This window comes from Copadichromis virginalis, linkage group LG23 (genome assembly GCF_057382275.1).
Source record: "Copadichromis virginalis isolate Kocher_CV1m ecotype Utaka linkage group LG23, C_Virginalis_male_GT1.1, whole genome shotgun sequence".
Lineage (NCBI taxonomy): Eukaryota > Metazoa > Chordata > Actinopteri > Cichliformes > Cichlidae > Copadichromis > Copadichromis virginalis.
The window spans coordinates 8,574,233-8,601,917 of NC_140639.1; the positions used below are offsets into that span (position 1 = coordinate 8,574,233).

The 27,685-nt window shown below is 39.7% G+C and overlaps 1 protein-coding gene across 2 annotated transcripts; it reads left to right on the forward strand.

Annotated features, from left to right (window-relative positions):
* The first annotated feature begins 832 nt into the window (after positions 1-832).
* On the forward strand, positions 833-19,934 carry kdr (kinase insert domain receptor (a type III receptor tyrosine kinase)). Of its 2 annotated transcripts, none has more exons than XM_085448097.1 (30): positions 833-1,113; positions 1,988-2,081; positions 5,225-5,427; positions 5,578-5,699; positions 5,885-6,053; positions 6,299-6,438; positions 7,297-7,480; positions 8,823-8,940; positions 9,049-9,212; positions 9,296-9,470; positions 10,482-10,602; positions 10,730-10,841; positions 10,999-11,343; positions 11,448-11,594; positions 11,681-11,812; positions 13,396-13,502; positions 13,910-14,045; positions 15,522-15,626; positions 15,718-15,831; positions 16,023-16,111; positions 16,345-16,507; positions 16,589-16,680; positions 16,790-16,912; positions 17,052-17,163; positions 17,251-17,350; positions 17,430-17,535; positions 17,907-18,049; positions 18,151-18,235; positions 18,966-19,051; positions 19,159-19,934. In XM_085448097.1, exons 1-30 carry the CDS (start codon positions 1,047-1,049, stop codon positions 19,373-19,375), a joined length of 4,071 nt encoding a protein of 1,356 aa, XP_085304223.1. In that variant the 5' UTR covers positions 833-1,046; the 3' UTR covers positions 19,376-19,934. The 2 variants fall into 2 exon arrangements, with proteins under 2 accessions (XP_085304223.1, XP_085304225.1); XM_085448099.1 differs by having other exon boundaries at positions 5,888-6,053.
* Positions 19,935-27,685: the final 7,751 nt, after the last annotated feature.

The window sequence follows — 27,685 nt, forward strand, 5'->3', positions numbered from 1 at the left end:
GGTCTGTTCGCTGGGAGATGTACGCCTCTTTACGGCGCTGGAATAAAGTATGATCAACATGAACTTTCATGTGGCGTTGTAACTGTGTGTTCTAGAAGAAGCGTAAAAAAATAAAGTTATTCTCATTCAACCATAGTAACCTGCTTTTTTAAAGTTGGTTGTAGCAATAGTGAATCTACAAGGAAACAAGGATTTAGTTATTATTAGGCCTCATGACTCTGGTTCTGTGACCTACGGCCTACTGTTTTTTTCGTTCTCATCGGTTTCTATTTTGACAGCACTTGGCATTTATTTAAAACTCTTGCGAAAAGGATCCGAAAGCACATTTCCTTCAGCAGATGGCAATCAAGGCAAAAATGGATCTTGGTGTTGGTTTCATATTGGTGAGACCTGAATGCTAATGTTGCTTTAGGTCACATGGAGGAGAGAATAAGCAACTCTTGGGCTTCTTTCTACTTTTATGCAGGAGGGAAAACAGGTCCTTAACCCTAACTTATAAACACACGTTTTCTTAATGCTTTTGGTAATGGGATTTTCCTTTTAATAAATGTATAATTTTTATGATTATCACTCTAGGAGTCAAAGTTATGGTGTAAACAGTTTTACGACTCCTCAGTAGGGGGTTATGCATCCTGGCTGTCACTAGTTCTTAAGTCTCCCAAGTTTCTCTCAAAGTTCAGTAAGTCCTCCCATCAACTGGGCAATAAGCCCAGAAGTTTATTGCAGGCTGCATTCGCCTTGGTAATTTTACAGAGAGTCAGAGAGAGAGACTCCTCCCCTGCAGGCACGCTGCTCAGCCGAGGCGCGTCTCTCCATCCTCAACCGCAAAAGCTCCATGGGGACACGCACAGTCACACTTTAGCCACTGCTGATCACCATCCACTGCAGGCTGTTTTTATGACTTTCAAACTTTCTCTGGGGTGGAATATGAAACAGCTTTTTTTTTTATTTAATGGATTGGTAATGAGGCAGTAGGATTATCATTATTTCTACGGTAACGTTATTAATTGGACTTTGATGAGGACTTTGTCCTTGTCTTTTGTCGGATGATGGCACAGACACTGTCCGTCATTCCACTACTGGGCATTATTCTGGAAATCACTTGTTTTGCTGGTAAGATAATAATATTATCCCCATTTAATCGTCTATCTTAATAACGGATTAAGCTGAGAAACATGAAATATATTAGATTATGATCTCTGTCTGATCTTTTCTTTTTAAAAAAAAAATCTGTCAACTCAAAGTCACCCTCCAGCTCTATAAAAGCTTTTGCCGCTTTTCTAAGACATTTCAAACACTTTGTCCTCAGTTGTTCTATAGTTTTTGTCTTTGCTGATATCACTTTAGAACTGCAGTCCAGTTTGAGGAAACATTTAAGGAAAAGCGTTTGAACTGTGGCCTGATTACTTGTTCTTATGTTGTAAAATGTAAATGACAAAAGTACCCAGTTTCTGCTAATGTGCTACGTTGTTCAACAGTTTAAACTTTTTTTTTCTTCTGAGATCATTAAGGTCCACTTCATCAGCTCAGCTCAACACTTAGTTTTTTTTTTTTTCCATACAATGTATTATGTCCTTTAGGGCCTCACAGGGAGGTGGTGGGCAGGCTGTATCCTCAGAAACAGGAACCCCACCTAAGGCACACTGTGCTAGACTATTGAGCCTGACCCGGCCCATCTTCTCCTGCTTCCTGTTTTCACACAGCTCCGCCATTTGCTGCAGCAATGGAAAAAGGGCCCTATGTAGCCAGAGACTCAGATACAAAGCACATCTTATAATGGAGACTGTTTTTTTCCTGTGCTCTACTTTCAGTTTTTACCTTGTGCCGTTTGATTTAATCTTAATCTTATGTGCATTTATTTAAAACAGCAGGGCCATGATCTCTGAAACCTTCATTTAATCATTGTTTGTAGAGACTTATGTCATCACCCTGATTGTGTTAAAAGTAAGTCATTGCTGTGACCGATTTGTACTGTTAATCTCTCCAGCAGCGGAACTGCGGTTTATATCTGATCCACCGACACTAAATATCTATGGCATCCATAGGATGAACAAATCTGACAACCTTGAACTAACATGCAGGTATGTAAGGCTATGCATACACCTTACAGACGCTAGTGTTGGGGAAACTGGTTTTACAAACTTTTTACTTCACACCAAAAGATTTGCCAAACAGCAAAACTACCCTAGAACTTATTCATGCCCCCATCACATGCAACAAACGTGTGCGTGTCATTGTCTCTGTTCAAAAGGTGCCTGCACAGTATGTGTTCTCAAGAACTCCTTATATAAACAACATGAACATCTGACTGGCGTAATTGTTTTTTACAGGAAGACCAAGTCAATAAATGAATAACATTTAAGTAAAAACATGGCCATTTGATAACATTTTGTAAAAGTTAGATGTTTTTGGTGTTGGTAGTTTTTGGCAGCTGTTCACTGGCAGGCTTGAAAACGAAGACCTGGTTTTAGGCTTATTATTACAATTAAGGTAAAGTAAGGATTAGACATATACAGATGTGTCCAGGAGTTTACATTCATCCTGGAGATGAAGGTCATGCTACATTTTGGCTATTAATGATTACACAGCATTCGTTTTTAATGATTAAAACAAAACAAGGATAAGGTGCACAATTTTTCCACTTTATTTAGTCTTTTCTTTAATCCACAGTCAAAAGTAAGAACATGGATGCTAAAATATATACATTGAGTTAAATCCTTTAATAAGAGGTGCTGAAGGTTCTACAATGTCTTTTAACTTTACATGTCCAAGGCCTATTAACTTGTAATCATGATTGACTACAACTGGTAGTTTCGCTAGGCTCGCATAAAAGAGATTTATTTGACAACACTCATTGGACTGACCAATACTCAGACCAGTGGGAAAGCCCAAGGAACTTAGGATTTAAGATGGAGAAGTGTAGATTTACACAAGTTTGGAAGGTATCTTGGAGTCATTTTTAAAAATCTGCAGTTTCCAAGATCATCAGTTCCTACAACTGTACATAAACACAAGTTATTAGGATGTGTCACCACTTTGAGAGGAAATTGGTTAGGATTTTCAAGAACAACCCAGGGAAACCACTAAGGCTCAAACCTGCCATAAAATGGGAACTGCTGGAACAACAGTGTCATTGTCTCCAATGAAGTGAGCTGTACATCAGCCTGGTGGTCGGGTGCTGATCAAGAAAGAAGCCCCTGCTCTTAAATCAATACCTTCAAGCTTGACTGAAATTTGCAGCTGCCCACATGAACAAGCAAGACGCCTTTTGGAGAAAACTTTTATGGTCAGACAAGAGAAAGATTGAGTAATTTGGCCACAATGACAAGAAGTATTGTTGGAACAGTAAATATGAGACTTTCAAATCTAAGGGCGCTGTACCATCTGTCAAGCAAGTTGGTGGTAGCATCATGCTCTGAGGGTGTTTTGCTGCCAGTGGTACTCTTACATTGTACAAAGTGGATGGAATATTGATGAAACACTATCTCTAAATTGTTCAGCATCACTAATAGTGGACAATGATTCTTGGAACGGGTAAAGTAGGCTAACATTAATCTTCTAGAATGGCCCTCCCAAAGCCCCGACCTCAGCCCTATTAAAGATTTATGAACTATTCTTAAAAGCCAGATCTGTGCAAGGAAACCAACCAGGTTAAATAAAATTTACCAATTCTGCCAGGAAGAGTGGTCAAATATTAACCCAGAATTATGCCAGAAGCTTGTTGATGGATACCAAAAACATTTGGTCCAGGTGCAACTTGCTAAGGGACATTTCCCCAAATATTAGTGGAAATGTATGAATATATATGAGCCTCTATGTATAACTTAGACCCTGTGTGGATTATAAAAATCCCAAGTAAATTCAAACTTTTGTACCCAATCTTGTTTTTAAAGTCATTAAAGGTATACAGTTTCAAGAGTTCATTAAAACCCCCCAAATACCATGGCATTCTTGCCTATTTTGAGTGTATATAAACCTTTGACCATAGCCTATGCTATATAGTGTGATCTTCCCAGAACTATAACTACACTTTTCGCCAATAGAAACCTCAGCAACTGTCTATATATAGGAAAATGTGGACTAAACACAGTATTGATCGCACAAGGACAGTACCGTCACTAAACAAAGTGTAATAGGTTATTACCGTATAGTTGACTAATTTTGCTAATGCAGCAACTAGCGTTCTTCCAGTGTAAACATTCAGCTTTTTCTATTGTCATAGCTCTGAAAGTAAGTGTATAGTTTCAGAGTTGTTTATGACATCATCTCTCCTTCCTGTGTTTCAGTAAAAGTAAGTATGACTCAAAGTTTATTAGCTTCATGCCTATATGAACAGCTCCGTTTCACTCTTAATTGTAGAGCAAACTTTCTCCGCAATCCTCAATATAGCCCTTTAAGTTCCACTTTACTTTTAATCATAGACTGTGGATATAAAACGGACGCAGTTGTAGATTCTCAAATATGAACGTAATGTGAATGCGCCTTAAACTTGCATTCTCTCTGATGGTCAGCAGGGGGCAGCTACATTAGTTGCAAAAACAACCATGCAACTATATTTAGGAAAATTACAGTCTGCTCACTTGATCTCTCCCCTTAGTAAAAAATCATGAAGAAAATAAAATGGAACTTTTTATAGGCAGATATTACAACACTGGAACAATAATAGTAATTAGTAAATACTATAATTTAATATACTGTACTTTCTTTTGCTTAAAATTTAATGTAGTAATAATAATGGATTGGATTTATATAGCGCTTTTCAAGGCATCCAAAGCGCTTTACAATACCACTATTCATTCACTCTCACATTCATACACTGGTGGAGGCAAGCTACAGCTGTAGCCACAGCTGCCCTGGGGCAGACTGACAGAAGCAAGGCTGCCATATCGGCCAGTAGGCAAGTAGGGTAAAGTGTCTTGCCCAGGGACACAACGACCAGGACAGAGAGGCCGGGGATCGAACCGGCGACCTTCCGGTTACAGATGCGATTCCCAATCCCCTGAACCACGGTTGCCCGCAAGAGTTATACCTACCTAGTAGTGTTAGTAGTTGACTACTTGAGTCAAAATGTAAATAAAAAATTTGCTAAATGGCAAACTACCTCAAAATACAGATAAACTACTAGATTAGAGAAATGTTGTTTACTGCTCCCCATCACTGGCTAAATTCACCGACTCGGTCATGTAGCATGTGCAGTATAATTCTCTTGTTTCTTCTCCTGCAGAGGTCGGCAGAATTTGAGGTGGACCACACCTGCTATAAGCACTCGTTACTCTATCAGTGACTGCAGCGGATCAGGACTGTTCTGCAAAAGGCTCACAATCATCAATTCAACTGTCAATGAAACTGGACAGTATCAGTGTTTCTACATAGGCCTGAAAGCTGAAGATGGTAAAACCTCAGCAGCAGTTTATGTGTTTGTTCAAGGTATAACTCTTTTTAAGTTTATTCTTGTTTTTTTGTTCTTGTTGTTGTATTTTTTTTTCAAGCATCCATTTATATGAAGGAAAATATGGGATTTATCAACTTCACACACTGAAATACATCTACTATTGTGATTTGTTTGTTAATTTTTAGATTATAAGGTGCCATTTGTGCCATCTGAAAAGGAATATGAGGTGGTGTTTATCCGTGAAGGGGAGCGAGTGGTAATACCATGCCGGGGCTCGGTGGAGAATCTCAATGTCACACTAAACATCGTAAGAAGCTGTTTCTGGTCTTTGCTTCTTGTCAGTAAAGCAGTTTTATGAAGATGTAGATTGGTAAACAGTTGTGTTTACCAGATGTGGTGTTTTATTTACACGCTGTGCTCATGTGTAAAGCAATTGGTGTGAAATTCTTTAAACATTTCTGTTTGGAATCATGAAATTTGTGTGTTTGTCAGAAGTATCCAGTAAAGGAGTTTCATCCGGATGGGAAGGATTCTGTGTGGGATGCCAGGACGGGCTTCACTGTTCCCACTCATCTGATCAGCTACGCTGGTGTTGTGTCCTGCCAAACTCATATTGGAAACGAGACATTTAAGTCCCCGCTCTACATTGTGGCTGTTGTTGGTAAGATGGAAAAAGATACAAAGAGAAGTTATCAGTTGTCAATGCTATGGCTGTAAAAACACCTATATGTGACTTTTTCGAGCTGAATAACACCGAAACTTACCAGGAATTCTAATTTTGACTTTGTAAGGTGAAAGACTCTCTGCACTAACACTCTGTTGCTCAGAGTGTTGGTGCAGAGAGAGTCTGTAGTCTCAGGAGAACAATAGTGTGTCGATTTACTATCTTCCCTCCTTTTTCCACAGGATACAAGATTTATGACCTCACCCTGACCCCCAACAATGTAAGGCTGTCTGTGGGGGAGCAGCTCATACTGAGATGCACTGCATTCACAGAGCTGAACGTGGGCATCGAATTCAACTGGACGCACTCTGGTGGGGCTCTGGTCAGTACCCCACACTCTTCTGTTCTCATTATCGTTGTAAACCTGTAATGAACTTATGTAACAGTCTTAAAGAAAAGTTATATTGCTCATGTCAAGAAAGTACTAGCTGTGGATTATTTACAAATACAAACTACAGAAAAATAATTATGAGCACCGGTGAAGCTCCTCAGTTTATCCATTGTCTGAAAAAAGAGACACGTCAGACAACTTTCATAGTTTTGGATCCCCCTGAGAAACAAAAAACTTGAACTTATTTTGGGCCTAAGATGCAAGTATCAAAATTATTAGAGGATATCTGCTCTCAGAGGCATCGTAAAGATCTAAAGAGTACAAAAATGGTCTGAAATTGATTATTTATAGCAGTCTTAAGCCTGAACCTTTGTCTCACAAGAATTGTTTTTGTATATACACTGATCTCATTATTTGGAGCTTATTTGGAACATAAAATTTGAGCATTCTCCATTGTAACAGTATAAACATGACAGAAAATAAGGAAAAGCGTAACAGTCCACCTTTAGGTTGGCCTCTTTGACTTACTGATGAGAAGAGACTGAGATACCAGAAGTGCTGTATCTCTCTTCCTGCTGTCTTTGCACAAATTCATTACTTCCTGCTTTCAGGAATCCATCAGCCTTCATCTTGTACCACCAAAGTGCAAAGGTGACCAGATGTGTTTTTGATGTTCTGACTGCTTACATTACTGGGAACAATAAGCTGTCTGGACTGAGGCAACACTTGATCTTTAATTTCTGTAAAACTAGAAAAAAAAACCCTCCCACATTCTGTTATCACAGCCATTATGAGTGTCACGTGAGTTTAAAAACTGTGTGTTTATACATTATGTCTTCCCTCTGTCAGACTTCGGTCAATGGTTCAAGGCCGCCCCACACAATTCCCCACAAGAAGAAGCTGTGGAACTCTCTGGAGCTGTCAAACACGCTGATCGTGGAGAATGTGACGGTAGCTCACGGAGGAGAATTCATCTGCTCTGCTTCGAGTGGGCAGATGGAGAAAAGCGCTTCAGCATTTCTTACAGTTTATGGTGGGTGCTCTGAAAACAAAACACCTGTTATGTTGGCTGAAAACTTTCAAAAAGTTCCAAGTCAAGCAATAATTCAGCATTCACAAAAAATATGTATGTAGTTGTTAAGCTCGAAGACAGCTGAAGATTGTACTGTGTTAAATATTCAGAGTAGGTTTTAACTGAAACAAATTATTTAGTTTATGTTATTTGATTACTGGCGTTTTATGCATTAGAAAAAAATATCCTACAGTATGCTGTATGCTGACATAACACTTAAGCAATATCAAAGATGCTTCTATATTGTTGCTGCAGAGCCTTCTGGTTGAGCCAAGTTCAGCCTTTACTAGTTTGTGATGTTTCCAGTTAGGATGCTTTCTGTTCCTACTTGGTAAAACTTAACATTAAGTTATTCATGGGAATTTAACATCATTGGTTTCCTGAGGAACTACAGATGTTACTGAGATGGTGTTGACTGTAGTACTTTGGATTGGGAACCTAAATTGTTAGCTAAGGCAGATGCCACATCTTTAATCTTTGTCTCTGTTAGAGTGGCTTTGCCTGATTTACAGTTCAAAGTATTCCTTATAGACAAGTTGTTTTAGCTCCTCCATCTTTTGACTGCCCTTTGCAAACACAATGTTTGAGCAGCAGGTGGGTTGGGCTTTGTGCTTGGAGAGATGTGTCTGAGATGTCTCTCCTCACTGACATCAAACAGATCCTAATAATTAAAACCCTAATTCAGCCCTCTTTGAAACCCCAGAATTTCTGCTAATATTTTTTTTAACATTAATAATATTTTTCATCTTTATAAACTTGTTTGTGTTATTTTCTCAGATTTTTAAAAAATACTTTTCCTTTCATTTTCTCATCTTTTTTGCACAAATTTAATCTCTCACAACATGCTGTTTATTATTTGTGCATTTATCTTGATGACAGTGATACAGGACAATTAATTTTAAGTATCACACCGATGCAGTTGAATTGTAATATTATTATTAGTAATAATAATACTTGTTCTTGTTCTTATTCCTATTATTGCAATCAGTTATGCTTTTAAGCCATCTAATAAATTTTAATACCACTTTCAAGGATTTGGAAATTGTCTAAATTGAAAATCTCTAACTTCCCTTTCCTAAAATTACATTTGTTCAGCATCAGGAGAAAATTACACGTGAAGTTTGAGATAGATTTTCCTAGAAACAATTGCAAAATCATAGAATCAAATGAATCATTTTGTATGGTTTTGTATGGTCTCAGATAGTTTTGGGGTTTTTGCTTCATTTGAAGCCAAAATAATAATTGTAAGAAAGTCATTAAAAAATTGATCTTTTCTCTGTTTTTGTGATTTTTGTATTTCCAGAAAAACCTTTTATTGATATGGAAGAGCCCTGGACAAAGGTGTGGGAGGTAAATGTGGGAGAACCATCTACATACATCCCCGTGAAGTACTCAGCTTACCCTGAACCCATCATTAAATGGTGTGTTCACAGCAATATTTGCTTTATGCATAGCAGTTTCCATGCATTAAAGCTACAGTTTCAGAACTGGATGGATTTTGTAACTTTACTCTTACTTTGTGTTCCCAGGTTTAAAAATGACCTCCCATTGAATGACTACCGAATAAAACAGAAGAGTGATGCCCTCGTCATACGTGAAGTTAAAGAAACAGACGCTGGCATTTACACAGTTATCCTGACCAATAAAATTACAAAAGAGGAACAGAGGCGCTCTTTCCAGCTGCTGGTCAATGGTGTGTTTTTTTTCCTCTTCTTTTCCTTTTACATTCATTTTCGGCTGCCTGTTGTGGATATGACTCTACTTCTTCCTTTGCAGTTCCTCCTTGTATCATAGAGAAGGAGATGGCAGTGGACATTGATGTGTACCTGTACGGCAGCAGCACGACTCTGAGCTGCACCGCTCGTGGATTTCCCGTACCTACACACATCCAGTGGGAGTGGATGTCCAAAGAGGACTGCCCAGAGGCTTTCATGCAAGTCAACTCTTCAGTGTGAGTGTAAAAGAGAAACAAAGAGGCTATTTTCACACATAAATGTTAAAGTTGGGACTTTTTCACATGTGGCACAGTTAGACAGGTTCAGGGCAGAAAGATACATTCGGTTCGGGACTTTTTTTTGTGTATGCATGGAGTAGTCACATGACTTTGAGTCACTCATTGTCAACAGGTTGTTGATATAGAAGAGGAATAGCTGCTTTCGTGATGTTGACCAAAACAAGAGGGGAGACAATGAGAGCACACTGTGACCTGATGCAAATCAGCGGATGTGATTCATTCTCTTCACAATGTCCATTTTTAGAACCATGTCAGTTATTCAGACTTAGAATGTGCTCACTAATTTTGGACGACTTGTACTGACCTAGTGTTTGTGCTCACTCGATCAGCTGTTTAAGATAACAGCCCTGCCGATGCAATATTCAGCCGGTTACACAACAACCTCACGAAAGACTCCTGTTGTGATTTCACAGTGTTGATAGAAAGGAGGATGGTGTGTGTGTGTGTGTGTGAGGGACCAGACAACACCAGCAGCAGATTCCTTATCATCTTTCTACACATCTGAGCACTTCCTCTGTCCTGCACTACGTTTCCTGTTGTTCCTGTCATGTTCTTTTTCAAAAAAGAGGTTCTTCCTGCTAAAGCTAAACCTCTTCTTATTACTTACTTACTTTCTTTCCCTGTTTACTAAATTTTATGGTGTTTCTCGCTGTATTTGGGTGTATTAGCAGTTAAAAATGAGAATAACAATTAAACTAGTAGGATTGGTAAATAGAAAAAAAGTGGAAAAACAAGTACTTAGCCGTCATTCTGAAAGACCTGCCAGCTTCTTTTCATCTTCTTTTTGTGTACCATTTGTCAGTGCTAATTCGGTGTATCAGAGTGAAAGAGGAAACTGCTGTGCAGCTATTTACACAGCTGGTGTTTTTGCATTTAATAAAAATTTAAAAAAAGATCAGAGCTGGATATTTGTGTTTTATGATTCTTCTGTTCACTTTTGTCCATCAGGTCAAGACTTGTTAGGTCTGAATCACAGCTGAAGGAGTGCACAAATTGGAGAGATGTCAGCAACAGAACTGGTCACAACCACGTACAACCAATTAGAACTGACACTGATCAAGCTCAAAAGGTAACAAAAAGTCTGTGATTACACCATATTTTCCCTTTTGCTCCAAGAATTTTACGATATCTGAACGATACGGTATTTGGAGTTTAGCTAAATAATAGTAACTAACAGATGAAATGTATTTCTCTAGAAAATCACGAGCTCTTTAAAGATTCAGAAAGCTGAGGCTCACGCCCTCTACAGATGCACGGCTGCGAACAAAGTAGGCAAGGATTCACGTGTCATCTTTTTCCATGTAACACGTAAGTTCCATCCTTTTTTTCTCCTCTTAAAAAGCATCTTGTTGTAATCGTTTTGTGTCTGATGGTGTGACTTCTGTCATCATATAAACAGCCTTTTCAGTATTCTTCTTTTTCTTATATCCTTACTCATTCTTTACCCATGTGTTTCCATCCCTAGGTGGCCTCGAGGTGACTATGTCTCCCTCTAACAGGCCTTTGGAGGAGGATCACGTCATTCTGCGGTGTAAGGCAGACTCGCTGATCTACGGCAACCTCACCTGGTTTCGTGTGACCAACGTTTCCAAGTCAGAGCAGGGAACATTGGCGCAGCCTTGTCGCTCACTGACTCTGCAGCCTACTCCACTGTCGCATGCTGTCCTGACCCCCCAGCCTGGCACCAATGTGACTCTGGAGCTGTCACTTCGCAATGCGTCCCATCAGGACGAGGGCCTGTACGCCTGTCAGGTGGTAAACATCATCACTGGGGAGAAAACCTGCCTGCTACACAGTGTTTCTCTCAGAGGTGAGATGTACTCACAGCATTTTCTTTTTGTAAGGAATAGGTCAGGGTTTGTTAAGTGAATCATACATTTGTTTCAAAATAATCTTTATAATTTTGATGTTTAGACCTCGAGGCTCCAAGGATCCTTAATAACTTCACTGACCAAAAGGTTAGAGTAAGTTCGACAGTCACTCTCCGCTGTATGGCTGCTGGGACGCCAAACCCGATTGTTGCCTGGACCAAAAACAACCACACTGTTGTGGAGAGCTCAGGTGAGACATTCGCAGCGTTTCACTGAAAACTGATTTACTTCATGAGTTACAAGAGCTGCAAAACAAAACATCTGGTTGCCTTTCAGGTGTTACTCTGAATCAGCAGAACCGTAGCCTGACAATTCAGCGTGTGACGAAGGAGGACAGTGGTCTGTACACCTGCACTGTATGTAACAGCCTTGGGTGTGACACAGCACAGGCCTCTTTGAGTACTGAAGGTCAGTCACTAAGTAAGATGATGCCTTTTATTGTAACTCATGTCTGCTTCTTGCAGATGCTTTTTAATGTGTTTTTTTTTCTCTCATTGGGGTTGTGTTTTGTCTTGTTTTTTGTCCACCTGCAGATGTTTTTTTAAAAAATCTTTGTGGTTATTTCTTGCAGTTTCTCTGCATGTTGCATGTCATTGTCATTGACTCAGGGTCTCCCTGACCTTCTGGGCCCTTGGGCCTGTCCCGGGTGTCTTGTGTTGTTTGTAATACATTCTCAGCTTAAAATCAGGAATATCTTATTGTCTGTGTGAAAGGTTTTGGCCTAAACCCTTTGGCAATTCCACCAATACTAAAAAGACTGTATGGTTATATCTGGCTTCAAGGTTTCACAAATTCACATCGCACATAGTTTTACTTTTTATATGTCAAAGATCTAAATAAAAATAGCCTTGCTTCCTCATGACAGGAAGCTACCCCAGTTAACGCACATCCTCCTGGGAGTATCTAAATCTAAAACAATTAAGAGACGGCAGGACAAAGGGAAAGGCCAGCCCTGCCTGAGCTCCAGCCTCTGCTCTCTTGTCCACAGTCTTTTTGTACCAAACACAGGGACACAGCGAAAAACAAACAAATGAACTGACTAGACGCAGAGCCTACGTGACCGTCTCCCCGCCAGCAGAATGTGCACCCAGTTACAGTAGCTCACAATTCTGCTCAGGCGCCAGCTCTGTTAAAAGAGGGGGTAGAGGGACAGACCTTCTCACAACAAAAGCCCTGTGTATGAGGGTGGGGGGAGGCAAGCAATTGCACGTCACTTTAATAACATTTTTTGATTTTTACATATTACAAAAAAGTAATACTCACACATTTGACCAGCTTTTAACTAAAAAAAGGAATACCTAACCAGTAAAAATGGAGAGCTTCTATTACAAATATACCGTAGCGTAATGATGTAAATGGCCAACAAATAATATAGCCAGAGAGTAAGTGAAACTAGCACAGGTGTCTGTGGGGGTGTGCTGTTAACGAAAAATTTGTGATCAGAAATCTGACTGTCCATCATGTCTGTCATATTCACAAAGGGATGAGAAAGATCCCTGCAAACAACCCTTCAGTGTAACCTTCCCATTTTCTGACCCCATCTGCCCCCCAAATAATTCAAGCTCAATAGCAGTGGAACGAAAGGGCCCATTACAGCACGCAGCGACACACTACAATGGCTCTGATAGACCTTTTCCAAGTTGTCTTTGGCAGTAGTTATTCATTCTGACTCCTGACCATTTGTTATGACTAGATAAAATATCAGTTTGCTTACAGTCCAGATTCCAACAGTCTCCTTTCTCCAACCTAAACACAGACATACACATGTGAACAGGCCAAAAACAATGATAAACCTGTCTGAACTTTAGGAAATGCTGCCAAGGCACCTCACTGAAATTATAACCAACATTCCACTGCGACTGTTTTTTCCTCAAACACGGGCCTCAAATTTGTCATGCATGTAGTAAAATCTGTTCTGTGATACCATTACACATTTTATGTCATGTACCTTTAAATTCTTATTTTAAAAGTATTCTTTGTGTATATCTAAGGTGCAGAAGAGAAGACTAATGTGGAGCTGATTGTTCCTATTGGGTCAGTGGTCATCGCTATGTTTTTCTGGTTACTGATCGTCTTCGTCATCCGCGGGAGAAAGAGAGTAAGAACTTCCTCATCCTCTTTTTCCTGTACTTTTCCTTCCCCTTTCCCCTCCAGTTACGCACACGGATGATGTCCATTAAAAAAAATTACAAACACGGTAAAACTGACGAGTACAATGACATGCACTGTAAGGCATTTACGGCTGATTGGAAGTGACTGCTCTGGCCCTCAGTAGCTGCTCTCTTTTGTATCCAGGAACAACAGGGAGTCTCTCTGCTCCCCTAAGTCACGTAGGCCCACCACACTGAGTAGGCCCCTTTTATTGAATGGCCACGGGAGTCACTGGCAAACTGTTGTACACTTTGATTGTGGTGAAAGGGAATAACTGAGAGAAATGGCAGCTCATTAATTTACATGTTACATCTCTGTTTGTCTTTAAAATTTGCCACTGCATCACTGTTTCAGCCAAATGGAGTGGATCTGAAGACCGGCTACCTCTCCATGATCCTTGACTCAGAGGATATGCCAATGGATGAGCAGTGTGAGAGGCTCACCTACGATGCTAGCAAATGGGAATTCCCCCGGGACAGGCTGAAACTTGGTGAGACATGATTATCATTCAAACAATCTTTGAGAAGACTTGTTAAAACAAACATCTGCGCTGCTACCAACCAGTGCCTACCTTATGAAAGAGTTTATAAAACATTACATGAAGTTACAGCCCACATTTGATTTAAACTTTCAGTGTTTTGATCACTGGCCAGCCAGAGGCAAAAATAGGCAATCATGAGATTCTAAATATTGTTTTTAAGCCCATAGACCAACAAGCCAGTCAATCAAGACTTGCACCATATACATCAAATACAACAGAAAGTTCAAGATCAGTGCTGTGATTTGAAACACTTGTTTTTGATACTTCCTGTCACAATGGCTGATAAGATGCTTGAGATGGTCAAAGCAGACACTTTGACATCCCCCCCCCCCACAAACAAACAAAAAACAAAACAAAACCTGATGAATTTTTGTCTGTTGCCATTTTGGCGTTTTGAAACTGCCAATATTTGGATAGGAGAATGATATTAAATGGCTAATGCTAGCACTACCTACTTCTGAGTTCTGAGCTGCTATTTGAACTGGGCTGATAAGTCTAGCTCAGGGGTGCCCAATCCCGGTCCTCGAGAGCTACCGTCCTGCAGCTTTTAGATGCATCCTTGTTCCCACACACCCGAATCAAATGAACGGCTTGTTATCAGGCCTTTGCCAAACATGATGGCATGCTGAAGAGGTAATCAAACCATTTGATTCAGCTGTGTTGGAGTGGGGATGCATCTAAAAGCTGCAGGATAGTAGCTCTCGAGGACTGGGATTGGGCAGCCCTGGTCTAGCTGATTAAAGTGAAGTGGTAATAAGTTCCAAAGAAAAACTGCATCACATCTGAAGGTTCTGGTAGCCATCGTGTTAAGTTTGAAACGAGGAGCAGTCAATAGAGCTGCTGAGTGTAGGGCAGCACAGGGAAAGGGTATAAGGATGAAGGAGGTATGATAGATATGGGGTACCATGTAACTGAAAGCTTTAAAGTGAGAAGCAGAATCTTTATTGGATATGTTAGCAAATGGGGAGCTAATGAAGGTGTGATATTGTCAGTAGACTCTTGCTGTAGAATTCTGTATCATTTGGAGTATCTCAGAGACCTTTACACTTACCTACAAGTGTAGAAAGATCAGGGAACAGCTCAGCTAACATAAATGGCCCTATAGCATAGTGGGTTACACATTTGCCTAACATGTGAAAAGTCCCTTTAGTGTTTTGTCACGAAGGCCATCTGAGCTATCTGCTGTGGTGACCCTTTGTGAATAAGGGAGCAGCTGAAAGAGGCTTCTCCTTCATGTTCAGCATGCTAACAACCATCATACCTGCCAGAAGCTTTTTTTTACCACCTTAGTTTGGCATTTTAAAATTTCTAGCACTGTCCTCACTAGTTGCAATATTTCTATTAAAAACTAGTTGTTTTAAAATCATAAGTACTAAAAGTATTTTTTTTAGGGATTTTGGTCATGACAAACATTTTACTTTAAAGGTGACCCACTGGGACGAGGGGCATTTGGCCAGGTGGTAGAAGCAGCTGCATTCGGCATTGAGAAAGCGACCACATGCACCACAGTTGCAGTCAAGATGCTTAAGGGTTTGTATTTTGTCCTCCTTTTATTACACACAGCGAGCAAACACAATAAAAACCTTCAAACACGCAGAACTAATGTTATCTCTACGTGCAGAGGGAGCCACAGCAAGTGAGTACCGCGCCTTGATGTCAGAGCTGAAAATTCTCATCCACATTGGACATTATCTTAATGTGGTCAACCTGCTGGGAGCCTGCACGAAACCTGGGGGTCAGTCAAACCAAGTGCATTATTTACTTTAGCTGACTAAGCATGTCCTGTATATGCAACTTTTCTTCACATGAATTTGAATCTTATAATCTTTATAAATCAACATCAGTGTGCCATCTGTTGTCCTTTAATGTGTTAATGTTCATTCTTCCTCTGATAATTAAACTTCTTTCTCTTCCTTCTGCTTGCAGGACCGCTGATGGTTATTGTTGAATACTGTAAACATGGAAATCTATCCAGCTACCTTAAGAGCAAGCGCGGAGAGTACAGCCCCTACAAGGTAAATTATGTGTAACCCACATGCACCCAGTAAACCACAGTCAGTCCACTGATGTGGTTTACAATCCAGATGGTTGCACACAATCAAATAGACTGACCGATCATTAAGTAGTAGTGCAGTTCTGTACTGTCCACAGATTGTATCTAACATGAACCATATTGCAGGCAATACAAACAATTCCTGCATGAAATGTTGGGATTTTTTCATTAGTTTAACTGTTCTGTGGTGAACAGAGGAAGCGAGTAAATAGCCAGAGGTGGGTGTCTGCAGAGGAGGATGTGACTGAAGGGGATCTGGGTCTGGGGAAGATTGCCCAGCTGGACATCTGCACAGGAACAGCGGTCTGTTCTACCACTTCAGACAGGGCTTCAGGCAGCAACATGGACATTCAGAAAGGTTCTGAAGACAACTTAGAATAACATTACTGTGGTGCCACTCAGGCTTCGTATTTATTCCTGTGAAATCCCGTTATTACAGAGAGTTCAGATGATGACCATCTAACCATGGAAGACCTGATAAGCTACAGTTTCCAGGTGGCCAAAGGAATGGAGTTTCTGTCTTCTCGCAAGGTGAAATCACAAGTGTCTGAATTTTTTGGTGCACAAATCTGCATTGAAATTGGAGATATTACTTAATTCTTCCATGCTTTGAATATAAATGTCTCTGTTTGGTCGATAGTGCATTCACAGAGATCTGGCGGCCAGAAACATCCTTCTTTCAGAAAACAATGTGGTGAAGATTTGTGACTTTGGTCTCGCTAGAGATGTCTACAAAGACCCGGACTATGTCCGCAAAGGAGACGTGAGTCCTCTTAACCGATACTCCACCAGTGTGTCCCTTCATTAGAAGCACTAATCTAATAGCGCTTGGGCTGCCCTCATGCTCATTTACACAAATAAAGCATAAGAAGGAATAATTTGCTGTTTTATTGTTACCACAGGCACGTCTCCCTCTAAAGTGGATGGCTCCTGAGACCATATTTGACCGCGTATACACCACGCAAAGTGATGTTTGGTCCTTTGGCGTCCTTCTCTGGGAGATCTTTTCCTTGGGTAAGGGTTAAGTTTAGAAGTAATCACATAACACTGCTTAATGACCACTTTATATCTGCAATGAAACTTCTGTAATGTCTTCTTCAGGGGCTTCTCCTTATCCGGGTGTTTGCATTGATGAATCATTCTGCAGGAGGCTTAAGGAAGGTACCAGGATGAGACCACCCGAATATGCCACCACTGAGATGTAAGTAGACAGTGACGGTTGAACGATTTACAGAAATGTAACTTGAATCATTTGCTCTTATTGCGATCCATATTCTCAGATACCAGACCATGTTGGACTGCTGGCTGAATCGTCCCACAGACAGGCCAACATTTACCGAACTGGTTGAACACCTGGGAAACCTGCTACAGGCTAGTGCCCAGCAGGTCAGTTCCGGCCTAAACAAAAAGGCAGCAGTGTTCATAAGTAATAGGATATTTAAAATTCCTTTGTGCTTCAGCAACACTTAAATATTGTCAGCTACAAAGAAGCTTCCTTAGTTTCATCTCTTTCTCTGTGCTATTGTTACATCTGTGCAGCATACCCTGAATGCCTTTTATGGGAGCTTTGGCAAGTTTTTTAGGTGAAACAAAATCAAAAAGCAAATGACAGCAAATATGAAAATATCACATATATTTGAAATGGATTTATAATGTGGCTTATGTATTAGATTTTTAAAGGTTATATCTCTAATTGTTTATGTATAATTATTTAATTCAGTGTGTATTTGAGCCAGTAACGTACTCTGTATCTCCAGGATGGGAAGGACTATATACCTTTGACAGTAGGTGAAGCAGAAGAATGCCAAGCAGCCCCTGACCCCAGGAGACCATATAGCAGGCCTCAAAGTGGCGAAATTCTTGAAGCCCGGCTTAACTATGACAACCCATCATCCCTTGGGTCAGCGTCATGCTCTTACCTCCTTCTGTCCACTGCTTCTCTCATTTTGTTAATGCTAGAGCACTCAGTTGTGGTTTTATTGACACATCCTCTTTGTACAGGTTGTCCCAACAGAATGAGAGGTGCAGTCGTCCCCTCAGTGTGAAGACATTTGAAGATGTCCCTGTGGCGCACAGCAGTGTCATGGTTAGTGTAAAACTACACATTTAACAACCACCTCATTCATAAAACAAGAGCACAGTTAATCTACTTAGTACAAAAAGTCTTCAAAAAGTCTACAAAGAGCAATCAGCACCTTTAGAAGGAACAAGATTTTTCCTCATAACTCCTCCTCTCCTCTGTTATGAGATTTTAATTTGACATCAGGTCTGTTGTTGTAGGTTTTTGAGTTGTAGCTCTCCTTTGAAATGTTGAATTGTTGAAACGCTCAGAAGCATTTCCAGTTTTACTGGACTTTACACTTTTGTGTTGTCTTGTGTTTAAAGGTTTTCTTAGAGTTTAGTTAAAACAACAGGATCACTGATATGGGAAATAAAGATTATTTGTTAGCCAGAGAGGACACTTAATGGATGTGACATTTTAGCAAAATCCCTGACTGACATTTTGGAGAATACAAGAATGCAAAAAATCTTTTGAACTAGGACAATAACTTTCAGACGAACAAAAAAAAAAAAAATCTAATTTGTATTAAGCAAAACTTTTTGTGCAATAGAGAAAAAACCCCTCAAATATCTATTAATGAATTTTCTTAATTGCTTAATATTTTTTACAAATACAGCTAATTGATAATTAAATAATCATTCAATTCCCATTTCATAAAACAACAAAGTGGGCACTAACAAATGTGATTGAAAGTTAATACCTTCCCGCCATGCAGCAACCACTTAAGTTCATTTAAGTGCTGTCTTCTTGGCAGGAGGGTCACACAGACAGTGGCATGGACTTCTCACCAGAGGAGATGAAGGGTCTGAATCAACATCTACCAACCACACCCAACTTAAGGTGGGGACTAAGCCTTTGCATGCTTTCTTTGAGTGGTTTATTTCATATTGTTTTTTTACCCTGTGAATCTGTTTTAAATGTGTCCTCGTCTTGCTTTGACTCTTTAGCCAACTGTTGCGGTGCAAGAGTAAAGAGTCTCTGGGTTCGGAGTCATCCAATCAGACGAGTGGATATCAGTCAGGGTACCACTCTGACGACGCAGACACCCCAATATATGCCAACGAGGAAATCATCATGAAGCACAAAATGCTGAAGAAGCCTCCTCTTCCCAAGACGCCGGACAAATTCAACATGGAGATCCGCTACAGCACGCCACCAGTCTGACCCCATTTTTTCCCCGCAGTTGTTTCACTGTACAGTATTCATTTACTCTCTGCGGGTATTTCACACAAGGAACGATACAAGTAATAGAACTTCACGTGTTCACTGTGGAGCTGAGATATTTTCACAAGCAATAATGTAATTATTCAGCAGAGAAAAATGAAGGTTGTATGATAAGTTTGTAAGTGCAGCTCTCTTTGGACAGCCGGAGAAATGCTATCGTGTTTACTCAGCGAATAAAAAACCCCAAAATGTCTAAGGTGCCCAAATGTGAAGGAATGCCTACTTCCTGAGGCACAATCCACCCACTTCCTTTACTACAGGAAATGGCATCTGGAATTTTTAGATAATTGAACCAGCAAATATTTTCTTTCACTCTTTTATCCTTTTTTATTGGTGGCACATTGAATGGCTGATAAGGAGGCAGTTCTCTGATATCGATATTTTTAGAGTATTATTTGTACAGTTTCTTTATTCATATTACTTGCATTATTTTATTGAAAAAACATTAGTAAAATGGCATTAAATGTAAGTAGTTTCATAAAATAAAAATAATCATAGATGAAAGCTCTTCTCGTGTGTTGTTATTTGTTTCCTTTAAATCACTTATCACTTATTGTTCATCCCACTATGATAATTCGTGAGTGTGTTTGTCTGTTTCTTTGTGTCATACATGTCATTTCCTTTCTGCGTCAAAGCAAACAATGTTTTCCCAGCCTTGGTCATTTATTGTTCATGTGTGTGGGTGTGCTATCGGAACAATGCCCTTCTGCCTTGGTTATTTTCTTTGGTGTATTCAGGTCTCGGTGCCCATAATAACAACCAAGGTCACTGTGGCCACAAACACATTTAAAGTGCATATTATTAAAGCAGGTTTGCAGGCTAATGGCAACGGTTGTATTCCACACTTTACTCCGAATGTTATCATCTTCCTGGGTTGTTATATGTATTTTTAAATAGCTAATGTTTTTAAGCCTTGTTGCTGCAGTTACTGAGGTGGGGTTTAAAAGCTGAGTGGGTGATGAATGAATGGGATGCATGACAACAAAACATATTTTGTCTACAATCAAGGACAACAAGCCCAGCTAATTATAGCATAGACTGGAGGAAACGATACTGTCTCCATGGAGTTGTTTCCAAACTTTAAAGCGGTTATATTGTAGTTAAATTTAGAATGTCCTCCCAAGTGCTGCCAGAGGAGGCCAGAGGATAGTCCAATGCAGATTTACTGAAAACGACAAATTAGAATTTTTAAACCTAATTTGTGTAATGCATATTCTAACTGAGATCTGATCAAAGGCACCAATAAAGCAAACCTTATTCATATTAAAGAAAAGTATTGACTGTATAGGAATTAAGCACAAGTTGCATTAACCTCATTCTATTAACTATAAGTGAGCAACAGCGCCCTCTGTTGTGGAAATGATATAGCTACACCCCCCCTCTCAAAAAAAAATACAGTAGATTAGATACACCACCAATTAATTATATGAAAAAGAACGTTGCTGGAACATTTAAAAGACTGAACAAAATTTATATCTGCAACAAATAAATGACAGCTGTCCACTGCAGGAATTTGGAGCAGTTTCCTCAGGAATGGATAAGCAGGCCAAAGACAGAGCTCTGCACGGGCAGGAAATACCTTGGCATCCACAAACAGACTGCTTGTGAACATCATCTCGTGTTACACCCCCAACAAACCAGACTGCCAGCTCACCAAATGTACCCAGACATAAAAGAAAACACATGCAGACAGACATCCTTCCCCAGCATTAATGCTTGAATTATGCTGTAATAAAGTTACAGGAAGAGTGCAGATGTGAAATGGCTAAAGATGGTATTCTGAAACATAGACAGAGTCTGTAAGGTGTAGCCAATGTGGAAGTGCTGTAAACCTGCATTCTTTTATGGCCAACAGAAAGATGTGGGAAGAATGATCTCTGACTTCTATAAACATTCTTCTAGGGAGTTTATCATTGTAAACACTAGTTTCAAGAGTTCTTTGCAATATGATATTCATTTGATCAAAACAAAAAAAGAAAAACTTAATAAATTTTTTTAAAGTAGCTTGTCTGATGGCCCTCCACTCCTCAGTGGTTCTTTGCGCTTCTCTCATCTGTCCTCTTTTTGCTTTCTCTCTCTCAGTATGTTTGTGTGAGTGTGTTTGAGTGTGTGTATCTAACCACACCCTTTTCTTGCAGGGGCAGAATAGCTTTTGGTTTCCTGCCGTTTTTTCTACACACCTGAGGCTAATAAGCTCTCCTGTTTGTCATCAGGTGATTGTCTCACCACTATTTTGATTGAGGAACGCCTTCTGTTGTTGACTGAGTTTTAAGCTATGTTAGTAAAACTGGCTCCTCATGTGGTAAGTATGATCTGGTTTTGCACCTTGCCTGCAACTTACCAGTTTTCTCCTCTGCATAGAACACCTGGTTTTGCCCTTGTGAGAGAGAAAATTCTGGTAAAGTATCTGTGGAGGAGATTTCTGACTTGGACCTGAAGCCAAGTGGAGCCTGGACCTTTACTGTTGGAATCACCTCTCAATGTTGTAAATTAAGTTGCTGAAACTGATCTCTCAGAGTCCTGTGTTTGGGTCCAGTCTGCACATTGGTTATGACAGAGTGTGCTTACCATTGGACTGACAAGTTTCTAGGCATGTATGCAGTGTTGCACATCGTGGACACACAGGCATCTTGTTTTAGTGACACAAAACAATAATTTTTTTAATGATTATTTTAGGTGTGTTACATGTCTGCAGGCTGCATGTTTTCTTTCCCTCTCCTTTTGTTTGCCGTTCCCTTAGGTCGCAGACTGATGTCAATCTGGGGACGTCCAACTAATTAGAGGAGGGAGGCCCTGATTGGACAATCCAGGAGTGCACACCTTGATAAGGAGACTCACCTGTGGCTGGGTGTGGCTCTCTTCCCTCCTTTGAATTATTTGGTACATGTGTGAGCTTTCTCTGCTGTCCTGCTTTTGTTTGATGATTGTGGTGGGAGTAAAGTGGACTAGGTAAGTTTGGGGACCCCATACACTTACTCACGTGGAGTCTTTTTGTTAGAAACACTAGGTAAGTAGGTTGGTAATGTAATTTTGAGCTTGTTTTGAGTTGAGGTTTAGGGTCTTTCCCTCTTGTTTTTGCTATTCTAGGATAATAGCTCAGCTAAGTTTTGGTTTTGTCTTTTTGGTGTGGGGTGTTTTTTTTTTTTTTTTTTTTTTTTTTTTTGGCACAACCTAACTGTCCCTTTCTCCCCCACATTTGTTGTTTGAATCTGGGTTATTTAATCCGTGAGAGCGCTGCCATTAAACCTTTTTCATAACACCTGTACAGAGTTTCCAGAGTTGTTGTGTTATCCCCTCCTGCCCTCGAGGAGACTTAACAAGGTGGTTTAAAAATGATCTGCTTTAGGTTTCAAAAAATAAACCTTTTCCAATGGTAGACAGCTTGGAAACTATAAAAGTCCAGTTTCTATTTCATTTTAAAAAGGACAAATAGCATTTGTAGAATTAAATTTGATATAAAGTACATGAAATCTGAGCTCTTGTGCTAGTAGCAGAATTCTTCTCATTTGTCTGTTGGGGTACATCTATTATACTGTTGTGCTATAAATATAGCAAACAAAAGTTATCACCACTTAAACTATAAAACAAGAATTCTCATTCAGGGACTTTGATCTATCATTTACACCACTGAGGGGCAGTAATGTTCTAACATCCAGTCTAAGATCACAAAGAGCCAAAGGGCTCTTGATAGGTGACTGCACCTCAATTTTGGAACCCCAAGGTCCTGATGGTATGCAACATCAAGTACGAGCATGAAAACAAAAGAGGGTAGCAGCACCATTCTGGATCATACAGGCGATCTACCTTGCTCTTTCACTCATCTAATCATATTTGAAAAGATTAGCTGAAACATTTGTGCACACACACAAAGTCTGGAGTTGACAGAATGCCTTGTTAAACTGTCAGACTGGGTTAGTGCGTCACTCACAGATAACAAACTGTGAGGTCTTATGACCAGGATGTCATTAGTCTGTCAGTGTCTAAATGCCTGCATAGATCGAAAAAAGAGTGAGTCAGAGAACTTTTAACAAAGAGGCTTAGGTGCACGCACCGCCTCACTTGCAACCCCCATCAATCTATCTTTGTCTATATATGTGCATACACACTTATTTACAGTTTCACTCATGCTTGTTTGACTGACACCTTTATCTGAAATGCCTGTCATTTGCCCTAAGCGTTCAGAGGCTGGCTGTCAAGATTGCTTTCCATGATACACAAGTATTTAGCAGCAAATTAACTCCTGTGGCATTTATCAGAAGAGGTAACCTGGAAGCAAAATGTTATGAAATTTTCTAAGAAAAAACATGGGAAATGGATGCCAAGGGAATATGATTGAATTACAACATAATTAACAAATTAAATCAACCACAGCAAAGAAAATATCATGTACTGTGCAGGGAGACCATGGGATTTAAGCTACACTGTCGACTGTGCCTAGAAGGAGAGCTGAGGTCTGATAGGAGTGGGAGGTGATATGGAGTACTGTTGGAGCCTCTGGGCTTGGATTGGAAGCAATGTTTCTATCAGTCTGTCAGTCTGACCTGTCAGTCTGACCTGCCAGCCTGTGGGATATGCTGCTCAGTCATAAGGAAGATCTCCCTCCAATATGCAATATGTGTAACTGACTGAGACCTGCCAACTAAGCTGCTGATGCAGTGCTGACTTAAGTCATACCTGTGGTTTGCAAACTTTCCAATGTAATCAAATGCATTTCCGTTGCAGGGATAATTATTATTAAATGGTGAAAAAACCGCTTTACTTTTATTCATTCATTGTTGATTTAATGTTTATTTATTTAACTGATGTGCCACCCATCCACTAGTCAAACCCAAGATTCCTCTTTAATGAAGAGACATCAGAATTATGGACAGGTACTAGCACACACACTGACTATAATTTGCCAACACATGTTTGAGCTCAAGTCACAACATAATCCTCAACTGCCAGAAATCCAGACCCACCAGGTATAAATGTAAATGAGCGGTGTGATTGTAAAGACTGATTTTATTCTCGTAAACACTATACTAGCGTTTATTCTCGTAAACACTAGTGTTTACGAGAATAAACGCTAGTATAGTGTTTACGAGATTAAATATCATGGGTGATATCAGGAACTGTTTACAAAAGCAGAAACATACTTGTATGGCTTTGATGTGTCAATTATTCACGACACGCCACAACGTTGCAGGAAACTGTCGGACATTTGTGAGCAGAGACCTGTATTAAATGGTGCTTGGAATCATACATATTAACAAGCTGGAAATTGAATCAGATTAATATCCCAGACAGCAATATGAAAAACTGTCATAAATTACATTACAGAAGCTTTCAGAAAGAGATAACATCTATAATTTGAATACAATAAGATTAAAGTATTTTTTTAAGCAAGAGGTTCTTTTGTCTGCGAGAAAACATGGATGTAATAAAGTTGTTTTATCACGTCAGATGGCTTGGGATAACGACATTTCAGAGACACATCACATGAATAATGCATGCTGAAGAAACAGGCAGGACGATATTTGAATGTACGTTTATTTAATGACACCAAGCCTCAGATTTCCCATGGTACTTTTTAGTCACATCGCTTTGTTTTCAAAAGGGAGCATGAATAAAATGGCCCAGCTCCAGCCCAACATTGTTAGTGCAATACTGCTATCTGCAGCTGGTATCAGGTTATAAACTGAATGATTCCTTCACAACTGTGCTGTATATTCACAACAATTGATTGCACAATTATCCATTATGTATTGAGCAGAGCAGGATGTGCTGCCACACTGTTATTGTGTGTCTTCCTACAAGGGGGTTGAAATCTGCAAAGCCAGATAAGAGTGCCGGCCGGACTGTCCATTCACAAATTTCTCATGAGGTCACTCAACTGTTGGATATTAAAAGCCAGTGGGGAGGCTGTGGTAGTGCTGGTAGAGGAGGGGCAGTAAAACAGTAATAACCCAGAGGATGTTTTTCTCACTGTCATGATAACACTGCTAGTTCCTTCCTTAGAAAAAGGAATGTCCAGGTACTGTAAATACACTTCATATCAAGGAAAAGAAGACTATCGGTGTCACAATTACCTCTTTAGGTTTGTGAGTGTGCGCACGTGTCTTTGGTGAGTAATCGCTGAGAAGTGTTTTTGTGCCGGTCAAACACAGCTGTACAGGAAGGAGAACCTCTTAGGTTATCACTGCTCTCACTGGACGCTCACGTCATTGCCCAGCTCCGCTGCAGATGTGTTTTTCTGTGCCCCAGGAGGGAAAACACGGCAGGAAAACTATAGTGGTGACAGGGACATTGCACAGAATGACAGTTGCACAATTCCTAAACACAAAGTGATAGTCAAAAGATCATAATTCATAACTGTTGCATTACATTCCTGTTAAACTGTATGTTCATGTATTTTGTCTTTCGCAAGAGATAAGCAGTACTGTCAAAACACTGTTCGATGTGGGGACCACATGCCTGTAGCTGCTGTATTTATGCTAATTCCAAACCAGCAAAGCATGACTTTGTAAAGAAGAATTTTGCAACAAAATTCCTAAATGTGAATGTTCTTGTTTTGCTATTTAAAGTGACTTTTTTATGAAGTGAAACAAGATGAAACTATCAAAATCATTATGGTAACAATTGTGTTTTTTTTTAAAAATGCAAGTGTGTTGTGGGTTACATAGAGGGTGATGATGAGTTTAATAGCCCAATTACTGGAGAAATCCCATAATTGGAGAGCAGATTGTGCTTTTTATGCTGCACTACTTCCCTTCTTCCCTTTCCACATTTTTTTAATCTTCACAAGATTGATTTTGTATCTGGTATTTGCTAATAGTGCGTTTTATCATCTAATCTTGAATACTTTTTAATGCCACACAGATACCTGGCAATGTTAATCTGTTCTTTATTTTGAAATGCACAGCCCCTGCTAACATTTTCTTTCACCAAACGAAAATGAGAAAAATCCTGCACTTGGTTGTTGCAACGACAGATGTTCAAAAGCTAAACAGCAGAGCATGACATTTAACAGGTGATTTGGTGTTTTGCAATATTGTACTGGGGAAAAGGTGTTGACTTACTTTAGCCTCCCCCCCCCCCCCCACACACACACACACACACATCTCACAAGAAAAAGCAACAAACCCTCAAACATCTTAAATTAGCACCGTAGTCTGAAAATGCAGTGTTGGGTATATTTTTAATTCAAACTGAGTACATTAATGGAGTTAATTTAATCTAAACATAAAATACAGATTTTGTTACCATGCAGGTTATTGGTTGAAGAGTAAGTTCTTTGGTTGACTAATAAGCCAGAAAGCTTTACTTTGGTAAGAAACACTTGTATTTGTTTACTTAATTCATGTGAATATACCTCCTGCCTCAATAGACAACACGCATTAGGAGGCAGTCTTATTGTTTCAAAGTAGGCTCTCTCATCCTGAACCTCTGGGGCCAATGTGGTATCCATATGTGCAAATCTATCATGTTTACCAATAACTCATTCCTGCACAGGAATGACATATATAGTCATATGTGAACTGGGCTGTTAGTGCACTGACACTCTGACAGTCTCCACATGTTTTAACTTATTCTGTATTTCTTGAGATTGTGAGGTTTTGATCAGATTCTTCACTGCTTGTCCATCACTTTTCCTGTTTTTCCAGCCTTGGTAAAAGAAATAGGGCAGGTAGCAGGAGCCATGGAAGAGTGGGAGACACTCTGTCAAGGATGGCACAAGATTAATTTCCTAATCTGCTACAAGCATTTTCTTGTCCTCTCTTGTTCGTTTTCCCTTTAAAAAAGGTTCACTTGGCACCAATATTTATGTATGCTGTAAAGTATTCTCCCTTCACTTCTTCGTTGTTATAATTGAATATGATCTTTATCTCTGTGGGACCTAAAATACTGGGAAGTACCTCTATGTTTACGTGTCTGAAAAGACCCGTGTGAAAGAAACACCTCTATGATTATATGTGTCCATTCACTAGTGTAATGGAAAACATGTTGACATACATGCAGTTTAGTTCAAGTATGAATTTTCTATCCAGTAACTTGAACTCCTTTATTTTCTGCAGTTGTGATAGAATGAACATGAAAGAAAGGGACTTGGAGCAAAAGTATATGCAAGAGTCACCTGGCTATGCATTGTTATGAGCATAAATAGGATCGATGAACTACAGCACTTGGACAGAAGATCTCACTCACTGGCAGATCAGAGTTTTAAAAACTTTAAATCAGGAAAAAGAAAAGAAGACAATTGTTAATGTT

What these genes read in the sequence shown, in the direction of transcription:
- kdr (XM_085448097.1), top strand. Translation starts at nt 1,047, where the DNA reads ATGATGGCACAGACACTGTCCGTCATTCCACTACTGGGCATTATTCTG. An exon ending in CACTGTTGTGGAGAGCTCAG is followed by an intron (nt 11,595 to 11,680) that starts GTGAGACATTCG and finishes GTTGCCTTTCAG; the next exon opens with GTGTTACTCTGAATCAGCAG. An exon ending in GGCCTCTTTGAGTACTGAAG is followed by an intron (nt 11,813 to 13,395) that starts GTCAGTCACTAA and finishes TGTATATCTAAG; the next exon opens with GTGCAGAAGAGAAGACTAAT.